The sequence below is a fragment of the Perna viridis genome, chromosome 7 (assembly GCF_037379345.1).
Source record: "Perna viridis isolate PV_CMFRI_1.1 ecotype Kerala chromosome 7, ASM3737934v1, whole genome shotgun sequence".
Lineage (NCBI taxonomy): Eukaryota > Metazoa > Mollusca > Bivalvia > Mytilida > Mytilidae > Perna > Perna viridis.
In genome coordinates, this window is record NC_142451.1 from 14,080,018 (window position 1) to 14,094,190 (window position 14,173).

Consider the following 14,173-nt stretch of genomic DNA (forward strand, 5'->3'; position numbering starts at 1 on the left):
AGTCTGTTGAATTATCTGTGTCACCTAATTAGGTAGTCTATCGCATTATCCATGTCAACTAATGAAGTCATCTATTGAATTATCCATGTCACCTAATGAAGTCATCTGTTGAATTATCCATGTCACCCAATGAAGTCATCTGTTGAATAATCCATGTCACCCAATGAATTCATCTGTTGAATTGTCCATATCACCCAATTAAGTCATCTGTTGAATTATTCATGTCACCCAATGAAGTCATCTGTTGAATAATCCATGTCACCCAATGAATTCATCTGTTCAATTATCACTGTCACCTGATGAAGTCATCTGTTGAATTATCCATGGCACCTAATTAAGTCATCTGTTGAATTATTCATGTCACCTAATTAAGTCAGTGTTTATAAGGTCACTTACTGGACCATAATTATGTTAGATTTTTGTTTATACTTTGTAGGAGGTATATAGTGATTATACTTCATGTTTGTCTTTTCGTCTGTCCACAGCATTTCTTACTGTTTTCTCTGCTTATCACAGCCACTTGATAGCAGTTTTATATTGATATGGTATATTGTGAGATACGATTTTATGCTGAAATGACATCAACTGCCTGTTTGATGACTATGTTTATATTTTGACCATATGATTACTGGGATAGGAAACTTGTTGTGTTCCATTTTCCATGGGGGACATATTGTATCTGTTCTGTTTAATTTTCCTTCTGTTGGTCTTAAAGTTGGTGCTCTGTATATCTCTTATGTTATTAGTAATAGAATTAAGGAAAGAAACATCACAGAGTCATTCAGTATAATTCCTATATGTGGATGACATTCCCATGTACCAGATGTTTAGAAAGTTTGTTTTAATACCAAGAACAACCTTTAATTATAAGAATATTTTTTATTTTTTCTAGAGGGTCAAGAACAGGAACAGAGACGAAACAAACAGGAAATAGAGTATCACATGAAGGCTCCCGTAAGTATCTCAATTAGCATATCCCAGTAAATTTTGTTGGAAATGATTTTTTTATTATATGTTTCTATTGATTGTAGTAAATTTTGAAATCATTGTTTTTAGGTAAAAAAATATGGAATCTGTGTATGAAAGTTTTCCATTTGATCACCATCTTTTTTTTTAAATGTTATAAATAATGATTTTTTTTTAAATTGTTTATATAATAGGTATTTGCTTATTTACTCTTCCTCTCACATAAAAGAATGGAGAAGAGGTAAAAAAGCACTTTTTATCAGTTTTTCTACAAATTTCACTTTAAACTACAGGCTACTTGTGTGCACCATTACATCATAATTTGTTGCCCTGTGGCTCCATGGCAACAAGGTCAATACTTTTCACTCTCACTTCATGTGACCTTTAACCTTATTTATGTAATCTGATGTGTTGTTCTGCATGATTTATGTGTTTTGATAGATCGGAGAATTGGCAACCATCATGGGATCTAAAAATGTAGGCAAACCTGTTAAAGACCCATATACTGGAGAAATAAAAAATCATCATCTCGGTAACTCTGATGTAACATTACAGGTAAGTGTTGGAAAGAACGGATCTGGCATAGCTCCATTTCAAAGTCATGCAGAGCATGATTAATCTAATTTTTTTTACCTCAAAATAACTTAAATAAATGCTCCCCCTGGAGTGTCTGTTTTAAACATGCTGATTAAGACATATTCTTTTATACAATCTTAACTTCTTACAGTAGAATATTCTTAATGGTATCGTTTTTCCATAATTTACCATCCTAAATTACTTCTATAATACTGGTATCATAAAAGTGCTACATGTTCTTTTATAAATACTTTTTGGATTTTTTATAGCAGCACATTTTGTGTGATATTTTTCCATACTTCACTACTATAAACAGAGGAAGAAGTATAAGCACTGCATGTGTTTGTTGTAATTGTTGTTTTCAAATTAGGTTATGCCAGTGAAAAATATAGTCTTAACATTCAAACATTTCCATCAGTCAAACTGAATCACTTAGGCTTTCAACTAAAATGTCTAAAAACTATGAAGAGATATGAAATGATACATGTATGCTTAAATCATGTGTTGTTGGCATTTACTCCCCAACCCCCATGTCATGTTTGATAAGATGTGTAATGATATTTTTTTTTCCAACAATAAATAATCTGCATCAATATTGAGGTCTGAAATTTCATGTACCAGCACACAAAAGACAGGCTTTGTAATTTCTGTGTTTTTTTTAGAAAATGAACTACCAGCCTAAAGCTATTTCTGAAAAGAAGAAATACCATGAAGATTTGTCACAATTAGCTGATGAGAGAATGAGATATAGACAGCTGAACAGACTCAAAGATAACCAAGAGGGCATGCTGGTAAGAGTTAACTCCGTTAAAAAATTGTATTTAATGATTTTATGCTTTAATAGTTTGGTTTCTTGGTATTCTTGAAAGATGTTAGTTCAGTTATATTTTAATTTTGAATTTCCTAATGCCATTCATTTACTGAGTGAATCTAGCCTCATTTCATTCTTTTTTTTTTTGGTAATTTTTTTGAAATTGAATTATCAGAAACTGTACTGTTTCATGACATTATGTTGTTGTGATAGTTCCAGGATGAAAATAACAATGAAGGTAACGAGTATCACCGTATCGTGTCGTCTCTTATACATCACTGCTAAAGCAAAATTAAATTTACTGTAGATTTATTTCAATGTTGTTAAATGTTTGTATGGACCATGCAGCATGATAGTTCTTATGGAAAAATAGAAAACAAGTTACAATAAATTTATATCTAGTGTTTCACTGCACTGTAGATTATCTGGTCATTAATGTAGTCACTTGATGCATGTTATGGAAATTATACTTTAAAATTTTACTCTTTTGATGCTTTACATGCATGAAATTTGTTAAATCTTAAAAAATATTCACAGCAGCTATAAAAAAAGTTGTGAGATATTGGAGAAAGTTGGTTTGACCATTACAAATGAACAAAGTGTATTATTTGAAGAAAAGAAAAATGAAAGAGATTACCCTTACCAGTAAATATTTAATATCAGAAGTAACCTGCTTGTTGGTTGGATAAAAAAAAATGTCTATCATCATCTCATAAACAAATTTTAACGATGTGACTGTGATGATATTATCAACATTTTTGATGATTTACTTGTTAAATTTTGATACTAAAATTAAATTATAAGGAATGTCAGGATATTTCTGTTTGAAATCACCTCAATGCCCATGATTCACACTAGAAAATAGTCAGTGTACCTTGAGATTGAGGTTCATAGATAGAAAAAAAAATATATAACGGTCATTCCTTAAATAAACTTAAATTGTATGTCAACAAACAATTACAGCTGAATGGATCATTTGATTAGTATATGATATTAAATTCCACACTTCCTGTTTTTCACTTTTAGCATCACAACACGATGGACGCCATGTGGGGAAGACCAGGAGGTGGAGCACCGAAGGGATACAATCTCCGAAAATTCAATCTGGAATCAACACTACACCACCCCTCAAAAGATGTAAGATTTCAAAACATCATCATATGATCATCCCCATAATGCTCTTTTTCTAACTCAGGTGTGATAGATATTTTACGCTAGAACTTTCTTTGTGTATGCATGAACTTTCTTATGTTTATGCCCCTTGTGATATTATTTTAACTCTTTCTAGAGCTAGTATTTGTATGATAAATAAATGATTTTCATTCATTCCAGAAGAAATGTTTTATTAAAGAAATATGTAATTTTTCGCCTCTCTTTAAAAAGTTAAAAAATGTAATGCTTCACTTTAACTCGGAAACATTTTCATATGATGTGATTACCATATCATCTTGAACTCAAAGGGAGATAATTTACTTGTAAACTCTTTGTGATGCCAATTAATTTGAATGATTGTTATACATCATAACTTTGTACTATATCTATATGAAGACTAGCTCTGAAGTATTGTTTGCATGTACTTTCTCTAACTTTGTGCTTCTTCTTGATAAGGGGAATAATAAACTATTTCATTTATTATTCAAATTTGTATTTGAGTTCATATGTGAATTTAATATACAAAAATGTATATTTCTTTATGTGTTAAATATTATTTTGATGTAGAAATTTTATTAATCTTTTTAATAAATTTAATTTTCCAAACTCTGCAGTACATGATATTTTTTCAATTTGAAAGCTTTTCTTTTCACAACACTGATTTTGTTAGCTTCTTATTTTTATTCTATATTTCCTGTTCTCAATTTGTTTTTAAGTCCCAATATAATGCTTTATTATTTGTGCTATTCTAAGAGTTCTTTGTTATCAATTTTTGATGTATATATAAGAATAAGTTACATAAACATAATGTATATATTTGTTACAAAGAGGATCTGTGATATGTTATCATGAAATTAAACTGTATTGCTGTTTTCTGTGTCTTTTTTTTAACTTACTTTGTTCAGTGCTTGCTAATGACAAAAGAGCATTATGCAAATTAAAAATTGCATCATTTCAATTCAGACTTGGATGGACTTGGCTCTGAAACCCTTTATACTAAACAGCCTCTATATTCTCTTTAATAATTTTTCTTGTTGCAATTTTTAAAGTGCGTCATTCTATGTAGTTCTATTCGAGTGTACTATACATGTTGCATGAAAACAAGTTTCATCAATTTTAACCATATAAAATACTTGTTAGTAGCGCAGTAGGAGCTTAACAAAAAGAATTTTGATAATCAACATTCAATATATGAAATATATCATTTCACTCAAATGTTACACAGATTTTCCATTTGGAATTGTAGAATAGAGAAATGCACAAATTTGTATTATTACACTGCTGAAGGATAGTGGGCTATAAAAGTCTTTTTTAAGACCATATTCATTTTGACTCATTTACTGTGAAAGTACTTCAAATTGTGGATGCCATTTTTTCAGTATACACATCAATTGAAATCTCCTTTTCATTGGGAACTATATTTCGTGTTAGGTCTACCCACGACAATCATGAAAATTGCTGCCCCATGAACATTAGTACTTTCACAGTATTAAATGAGATATTTTAGTTTACATTATAGTACACTTTCCGTTGTATCATAACTTTACTAATGCTACTTCATGTACTTTTACTATTGTTTTAATTTTCAATAATTTTCAGTACATGTACTAATTTGTTTTAGAAAATAATACATGTTTATATGTAGTTTCTTTTCATCTGCTTACACTTTCTGATTCTTTGATATATTAAAAAATTTAGTATGTTAGATATTCAATTAACAGCTTTTAGAACTAAACAGCTTACATTTTCATTTTAAATTTAATTGAATAGAGGTTGCAAACGTGCTATTTCATATGGCATTCTTGTTACCATGGAAAAACTAGCTTATGTTACTGCTTTTATTTCACATTTTTAATGTACTGTTTCCAGCAATCTACTGAGGAGTATATAAAAAAGAAGGACTGGTCACAAGTTGCACCGGAGGTTGGTTGTGGTTTCACACTCGTGGTTTTATGGTGTTTTGGTGTGCATGCCAATGTGCCTTGCATATTTCAGATTACCACTTTAAATCATCAGTTATGATATACAATAATTACCAGTTTAGCTGTCATACTTGCTTTTCAAATACATAAATACTGTTCATATAGATAGTGCAAATTTCAGTATGCTGTACAGGTGCTTCAACGTACTAAATCTTAGTTAATGTAAATATAGATTTTTTTTTATATATTACTGATTTAATTACCAGTAAGATTCAAAGAAGGCACTTTAGTATTTTTGCTTCAAAATGAGTAGATGTATATATATATATATATATATATATATATATATATACTCAGGTGCCAAAAGTTTGTCAACTTTTTTTCAAGATGGCGTTATTGTAAACAACAAACGTCACAATAAAAATTAAAAATCATACTTTTATTTATGACATAAAACTTCAATATTTTGTAATAAATCCTTTAGACATTAACACTTGTCGGCAACGTTTCGGCAATGTTCCGTATAGGCTCTGCAGGTATGTTTCACTGATCTTATTCCAGGCCTTCCGAAGTTCGCATTTTAGGTCCTCCGTGTCTTTAATGTGAAAAATGTTTCTTTTTATGTGATTTTTCAAGACCAGCCAAACATTCTCAATCGGATTTAAGTCCGGGCTCTGTGGTGGCCAGAAAAACGGTTGAATTCCATTTCGCTGCTTCCAAGCTTCGGTTTCTCGGGACCTGTGCACGGGACAGTTATCATCCATAAGCTGAAAGTCATTATTCGGAAAGTGTTTAATGATAACAGGCCATAAAAAGTCATCTAAAGTCTTGATATATTTCTCCGAATTCATCTTTCCGTCAACGAATGCAAGCAGTCCTCGTCCGAAGTAAGTAATAGTACCCCAAACCATAAGCTTCAGACTACGAGTCGGGCCCTGATTCAGATATCCAAGACAATAACCACGCCATTTTTCGTTTTGTTTTCTCCATACCTTCACTTTACCATCCGGTTTTATAACAATAGTCATCTCATCACTGAAAATAATTCTCTTCCAGTTACGGTTAGCTGTCCAATGTAGTTTTCCACGACAGAATTGTAGGCGTTTCTTCCTGTTAACCTCGCGTACTCCAAGTTTTTTCGCTACTGTCCTCCTATTATACCCAAGCCTCTTCAATTCACGTTGAACTGTTCTACGAGACAGTTTCACAGGTGTATCACTATTAAGTTCCGCTGTTATGTCGTTCAAAGTTTTCCGGCGGCCTTTCTTTACAATCCTTGTCAATGCGTTTTCTCCGCGAACTGTCAAAAGTTTGGGATGTCCTTTCTTTGGTGCGTTTTCGTTGTTTCCACGTTCTCTATACCTCTTCAAAACTTTGGAAACTGTAGACTTATGTATCTCCAAGATTTCTGCCACTTTAGACGACTTAAGTCCACTCCTAACCATAGATAGAATGGTTTCTTTGGTTTGAACATCAAGATCTTTACCTCTCTTCCCCATGTTTACAAACACGCGAATAATGACGTAACAAAGAAAATGACGTCATTTTTGAGCCAGTCACCGTAAAAGTTACTTATTTTACTATTTTTAAACCAACAATTACAAAGTTGACATGCATTGATTGACATTGTCACTATCGGTATCGGAAAAATTAAAAGGGGGCGTGGCCGGACTAGCGTACATGTGAAAGTTGACAAACTTTTAGCACCTGAGTGTATATATATATATATATGTATTGAGAAGGTGATAACAGCTTGATTTTGTCCATAACTGATGAATTATTTCCCTTGAAATGCTTTATAGCACACAAAACACTTTAACCCATCGGCACCATAGCATAGCATCATTTGAAAACTATTGATATGAGTTCTCTTGAAGCATCTTAATGAATTTTGTTAAGCAAGTTGTCACTCAACACTTGATACAGTGAAACCTGTCTAAACCAAATTCAGAATAGTCCAAAAACCTGTCTAAACTAAATTCAGAATAGTCCAAAAACCTGTCTAAACCAAATTCTTAATAATCCAAAAACCTGTCTTAACTAGATACAGAGCTGAACGGGATGTCCGACATAGTTAAGACTTTCGCACTTAATACAATAGTGTAACAGTTAAAGGACTTTATATTTAAAATGCCAAATTGAAGTGGAGATATAGTACTGATACTTCCATATGGTCAGTTTCATAAATCACCGAAACAGTGATGATAGTTTGTTTTTTATTGTTTACTAAACCATGACCTTATTTTGTCAACTTGAGAAATACCTGATGATTGTGTGCGTGCTCCAATGAACTGTATGTAGGCGTAAAGAAAATGATTATTTCAACTGTTTATTTTTTCAAATTAAAGATCAATGTATTTTGAGTGTTTATACAATCACTTTTTATTAACTATTTTTTATCAATAAAGTTACAGGGAAACGCCTTCCCCAGTTGATTTTTCCTTAACATTTTAACATATTGTCTTTAAGTGAGCCTAATTCTAGTTTCATTACACATTGCACAAAAACATAGACACATGGATATTGGTTCCATGATTGTATTTTTTAAAGTCCTGTTATATCAATTTATATGTATTTTAACCTTGGTAAACTGAGCATCTGTGTTACCAAACAAACTTTACAATCCCAGAGGGGTTGGTTTTGTCAGATCTCACTGTATCAAATATTGCAAAAAATGATGCTATGCATGCTTGCAAAAGATTATATAAATGCACAAGATCCTACGTTCCAATATCTAACTTTAATTAATTACCGTAATTAATTATACTTTCCTGCATGTTGCAATACTTGTATGAAACATGGAAAATAATTTTTGTTTGTGTAATTTTCTTCATAGAGGACAAACTGACCCATTTAATATAACCCATAAAATAGAAAAAATGGTGGTTCATTTTGATAGAATGTACATGTACATTACATGAAAATGGTTTATCAGGGGTGAAAATTACAAAAAAAAATCAGTTACAATGGTCACATTACAAAAAAAATCAAACAGTTACACAATAAAAACACACAAACTAACAATAAAACTCCTATCCAAAAAAAAGGTATATTCTAAGTCAATTTCTTGGTTGTCAGGCCTTTTTAAGAAATTCAATATGGAAACACAATACATGTACATGTATTATTTATATCTTTTTCATTGTCCTCATAATTGATTATGGTGTTTTTTTAACATTGATTTAGTCAGAAAAAAGGAAAGCTGCATTATGTTTTATTGTACTTAAATGCCTTCAAAATGTGGTGGTTCACCCTTTATAGAAATAGGAATGGGTCTGAGAACCAAGAAATAATTATAGTCAGCCTAACAGTAAAATATGTTTCAAAAAAGTTATGGCACAAAATTCTGGCTTTATGTTCTAGTTCTTCAGGACTGAGGATCCATATTGGAAATACTTGAGAGATAAACTTAGAAAATCTCAGGTAGAAAAAAAAACAACTACTACAAATGTAACCAATTAGTTGGCTAGATTATGGTTTGGCTATGAAATATACTGTTAAGGCATAAACAATTATAATTTGCATTTAATTGATGTAGTTCACTCCCGACTAAATGGGTTCAGCCATAGAGGATTTCCCTAGATTGGTGTTAAATTGCTTATGAAAGCATGTCGTCAGAAAACTTTGCTGGTTTTGCTTATCTGCAGTTTCATTTCATAATCTTCTAATGGAGATTTTCTATTATTTATATTATTATTGGCTCTTGAAAAATGGCATAATTGCATTGGAATTAAATTATGAAAATAGTAAAAAAAGTCCAATATTGAGCAGTATCTTTTGAAAGTCTTCAAGTATTTATAATTGACGAAGGTGAAGATGGCATCCTTTGAAAACAGATATGATATAAAAAATGTATTATATCACAAGAGTTATGAGTAAAAAAGGAGATAGCTTTTAGTATCCATATAATGAGGTAGGTAAAGTTTAAAATCTACCTGTACAGGTTCATATTCAAAATTCTTGTTGGTAAAAGGTTGCTGATATATAGTTCAAGAAAACAGAGATTTTCCCCTGACAGAGGGTGTTAAGCACCCACCAGAATGCATATTGCATTGGAGTTGCAAGAAAGGGAGAGACATTGATGAAGCATAAAAGCTAGATTAGGCATACAACATAAATATCTAGTATTAAATACAATACACTACCTTAACTTTTTGAAAGTGATATATCTATCAAGCACCATAAACTTTTTGAAAGTCATGTATCTACCGAGCACCACAAAAAGTTAATCTCTAAGAGAATGAGTTGAGCTTTGTATAAAACTGTTCTTTTTAATAACAAATTGATATTAAAGCTAATGCCTAATCTTTTGAAAAGAATGTTGATTTTTGCATTTCAAACTAACACAGTAACTTCAGCTGTATATTGTTTGAAATTTATAGCTGGAAATTAATATACTGTGGAAGCTTTTAAATTTGGGTATGAAATTTTGTGTTTTTTACTTAGTGGATTTTGCCTCTGTCTATTTTGAGCAGGGAAAATCTTTAAAGTTATATAGGTGTTTTCATCTTTATTGCCTCTGCTTCTTGTAAGGATTTTCATTGCAAGTTACTTGTTACAAAATGTAGATGATCATAAAAGGCAAGATTTTTACATGCAGGCAAAACACTTTACAGTAATACTTAAGGAAAGTTAGAGTAATCTGTGATTGGACTGACAAAAAAAAGGGAGAAAATAAAATTTGCACTCCTCATTTAATTCTTTTGCAGTATAACTTTTTAGATGCCAGTAAAATATATTGCATGTGTTGTTATATCTGCATGTATTGTTATCTGATGACTTTTATACCTTTTGATATACTAGTAAATGTTTAAATTTTAACTTTTCACTAAAAATGTGTATAGAGATTATCGTTGTATGATAGAAACAGTCAACAGCCCAGCTCTTACTTTCTGAAACATTTCCCCATGAAAAAGATTGAGTGAAATTTTAGATGTGAAGAGATCAAGAACTTCTTCTCCTTTGTTGTGTTTTTTTTTTAATTCTTGCTTCCATACTGATTGTTGTGTGCTTCACTCTTTCCATTTTCTTAGATTAACTTCTTTTCTAAATTTGAAAGTAATTTCTCACATAAGTGTTGTATATTAAAAAAACAAAACCTTCAGGAAATCTTGTGAATTAGCACAATATCTAGACTTACAGACAAATCCTTACAATAGTGGGTACTATTATATAACATCATGAAAGGTATCTTACTCCTGTTTCTTTAACACTGCATGATTGTTGTAACACCTGTGAACATGTCTAGCATATCTTGTGTTTCAGGGTGGCCCATTTGCTACATCTAATGACACTTACAGTCCAAGATTTCAACCTAATAAATATGTTAGAAGTACTGTTCCAAGCAATCATGCCAATTTATATGAATATCCAGAGCAACATAAGGTAAGGTGCAATATTTGAAAGATCACATGACCAAAATGTGCATTCCTCATTGGTAAAATATGTGATTTTCAAGTAGAACTGTAATCAGAGCTGAACTACAGGAAAAAATACTGAAGCTATGGTTGATAGGTTAATATAAGCCAAATCATAAGAAAACAAGCCAGTTATTTTTAAGGCAACTGAAAGCTCCTTGGATCTGTTAGAATTTCAACAGATTTTCACAGAAAAAATTTTTCATCTTTTGCTATACAACTTACAATATATCAAAATTGTTCGTGTATCCTTTTCTAGAACACAAGACATGAATGTATGTAACTGTTGTTAATTAATATCGAAATATATTGCATGAACTCACACCTTGTAACATAGACGCAGCACGTAATGTCAATTTTATGAAATAACATTTTGGTTTTAATATGATAATTTTAATTTTTGAATATTTGTTGAAGTGCATGGCTACATGATTCTGATTAATACTCAAAGAGATTAAGCTAAACTGTAGAGGTGGATATTTGAGAGTGGTATTTTAATTCCTTTTGGAAATTTTGAAACCTCTTTTCGTGATACATGTATTTAATGGTGTATGTCATACATATTGAATATAAAATATGTTTTTAAAAATAAATTTGAGTTGAGGCATGCAATAGTTCATTTTGCATCCCTACTTAATTACAAATGCTTAAATATATATGTTTTAGATACCTTATGACTAAATAATTCTATGTGCAATACACAGGGACAATATAATGTCTGGTTCAAAATGACTTATCTATTTTATACAAAATTGTGTACATCAAAAACTAAAGCTATTAGCCTATAGAGTCATATAAAATCATTAAAAGCCTCTCTTGGTTTCAGGCTTACACAATATCTTAGGTTTGTAATCAGTAGAACTTACTCTGTGTAGTTGTTCAACTTATTGTACATCTACACTCAACATATCCATGATTTTCGCTTTCTTTCTAGTCACACTTTTGATATTTTTTATTTTGGTCAACTTAAAAAAAAGCACCTTACATTTTTTAGAATATTTTCTGAGAAAGGTAGCACTTCATTTTGCTCTTTATTGATGTAATTAGCACAGTTGTTTGGAAATCTGAGCTTTTTGATTCTTGTTAAATGGTGAGTTACCTCCCTTCACTGGTGCTCCAATTTAAGTACAATATGCTGCTTTTTCACTGTTAGATATGTAAATTGTTACTGAGTAATGCTTTTCATACTTGTACTTTACTTGAAATACTTAGGCTTTTTTCTGTTTAATATGACATCTGAGCTTCACTATTCCAATTTCTTTAAACACAAAATAAAAGATACTTAGAAACCTTTAATACATATCTTTTGGATACTAGTCGTATGATTGGTGAAAATCTTTGTGCAATTTTTTCCCCATTATTTATACATTTTTTAAATTGCATGTAAGTTTCATGGACATATAGATCAAAGAAATTAAAATTAAGTGGTTCATGGACCACTAAGTGGTTGGTGGAAAAATAAGAATGATAAAAATACTTTTCTTGATTCTTAAGTGGACGAATTTAAAACTTCAAACATTTATAAATGGTTTTAACTAGTGTTAGCATACACAACAGGTAGAAAACCTGATTGCCATTATGGAGCATATCATGTATTATTTCAAAGCACCATAAAGGAACTTGAGCTATATATATCAGTCTTGCTTATTCTTTTTTGCAGGACAAACACTATGCTCTAACTGAACCTTATGCTACCTTTTAAGAAGAATGAGAGATGTTTGGGAACCCACTCAGGAGAATATAAAGTATTGGACAGACTTCTTCCTTTTATAAAGTATTATAATAATGTACAAACTGTTACTGTTTTGATTATCTAATGATGTATATATAGTCTGGTATACTGGCTTCACTGGTCTGTGATTCAACTTTCATTTCAATGAAATGATCCTATTGTTACCACCAAACCTGGGCAACTTTTAACCTATGCTATAGATATCTGATCTAGAATGCCTGGATAGAAATGTATGAACAATACCTTGTTGAACTAGTTCAACTTGAAGTTTTTTAATATTTTGCCACACCTACACTGAAAATGTGATCATGAATTGTAATTTCACAACCCCCTTTATTTTGTAAATACTCCAAATAATATTATAATACCAATATCACTATTAAGTTCATTGCTTGGGGCTGTAGTAATTTTGCAGTTCTTTATAAATTTTCAAAGAAAAAATGCATTTATTGTTTTATTGTGCTACTGCATTAATTATGTTATGTCGAATCAAAACCACATCATTCTCTTTTAATATTGCTTCATTTACAAGTATTTCGTTTTGCTCATTAAAGAAGCATGTTTAGAAAGGGGAGTGAAACAGCCAGAAATCCTTCTATATCAACATACATTGTAGTCATTTTATATGAAGCATTTGACCTTGTAAAAAATCAAAAAACATACTACATTTTCATTTTCTTATCAAGATTTATTTCTGTTTCAATAATTAAATTCTATTCACTAAAATGTTGTTTTTCAAATGTCTTAATTTTTGTATATATTAAAATGTGAAGAAAAAAACTCAAAGGTGCCTACATGATCTTTTTGGGGTACAAAATGTATCCAATTATAAGATTACTTATTGACGTTTTGCAAAAACAGGATGTACATGCAATATTTTTCTGGGAAAGCTCAATTCTTTCTATTAGTTTGGTCTTATTAAATTATATTGGGTTATTGGGATATAGATGTAAATACATTATTGTTTTAACTGCACACAGATATTTTGTTAACATATTGTATATTGTTTTCTTCTATTTATTTTATCAATTTTTCCATATACATTTTTAATAACTGTGATAAAAATTTTGTTTTAACATCTGTGTAATGTTTTAGTTGTTGTGTTTTTGTGAGAAAAAAATCGAAAAAGTTCATGATTTTTTCAGTATTTCATTTTACATTTGTATTTTGTTGAAAATTTATTTGTTAATGTATTGTTTTACAGTAAATTGAATCCAGAAAATTTTATTTTTGACAATGTTTACGATGAAAAAGCAGTTATAAGTGAATGTAATGGCCAGATAAAACTTAAGTTCCATTTCCTTCCATTTCATTTCAATCAGCTGATGTTAAGCTAAGGATTTATTGTAATGTTTAGTTTCTTTAATCAGTCTATGCAAATATAATATTTTGAAATAGCAGAACCGGTATGAAATTTAAGCTGAAACTACCTGTGATATTCTAGAATTCCGTCCTTTTTTTGTTTCCACTGTTGTTAGTTATATAGCTCTATGTATACAATGTTATGTCCCATTAAAAACTTTCTGTTGACACTAGTTACTTGTTCTTAGTTTATCAAATGCATATTGAGTTTCAACGATGTATATTTTAATTACAA

General features: G+C 30.6%; 1 protein-coding gene across 32 annotated transcripts in view; it reads left to right on the plus strand.

Annotated features, from left to right (window-relative positions):
* Positions 1 to 14,111, plus strand: part of LOC148611419 (uncharacterized) — a 65,941-nt gene extending 51,830 nt beyond the window's left edge. For 23 of the 32 annotated variants that reach the window (XM_088592015.1, XM_088591990.1, XM_088591987.1 and 20 more), the window contains 8 exons: positions 893 to 954; positions 1,408 to 1,521; positions 2,205 to 2,333; positions 3,380 to 3,490; positions 5,375 to 5,428; positions 8,791 to 8,850; positions 10,693 to 10,812; positions 12,505 to 14,111. In XM_088592015.1, the coding sequence (XP_088448141.1) occupies positions 893 to 954; positions 1,408 to 1,521; positions 2,205 to 2,333; positions 3,380 to 3,490; positions 5,375 to 5,428; positions 8,791 to 8,850; positions 10,693 to 10,812; positions 12,505 to 12,546 (692 nt within the window). In that variant the 3' untranslated portion in view covers positions 12,547 to 14,111. Of the gene's footprint in view, positions 1 to 892; positions 955 to 1,407; positions 1,522 to 2,204; positions 2,334 to 3,379; positions 3,491 to 5,374; positions 5,429 to 8,790; positions 8,851 to 10,692; positions 10,813 to 11,103; positions 11,120 to 11,670; positions 11,689 to 12,504 lie in introns of all 32 variants that reach the window. The other 9 variants (XM_088592018.1, XM_088591993.1, XM_088591999.1 and 6 more) reach the window with 8 other exon arrangements.
* Positions 14,112 to 14,173: the final 62 nt, after the last annotated feature.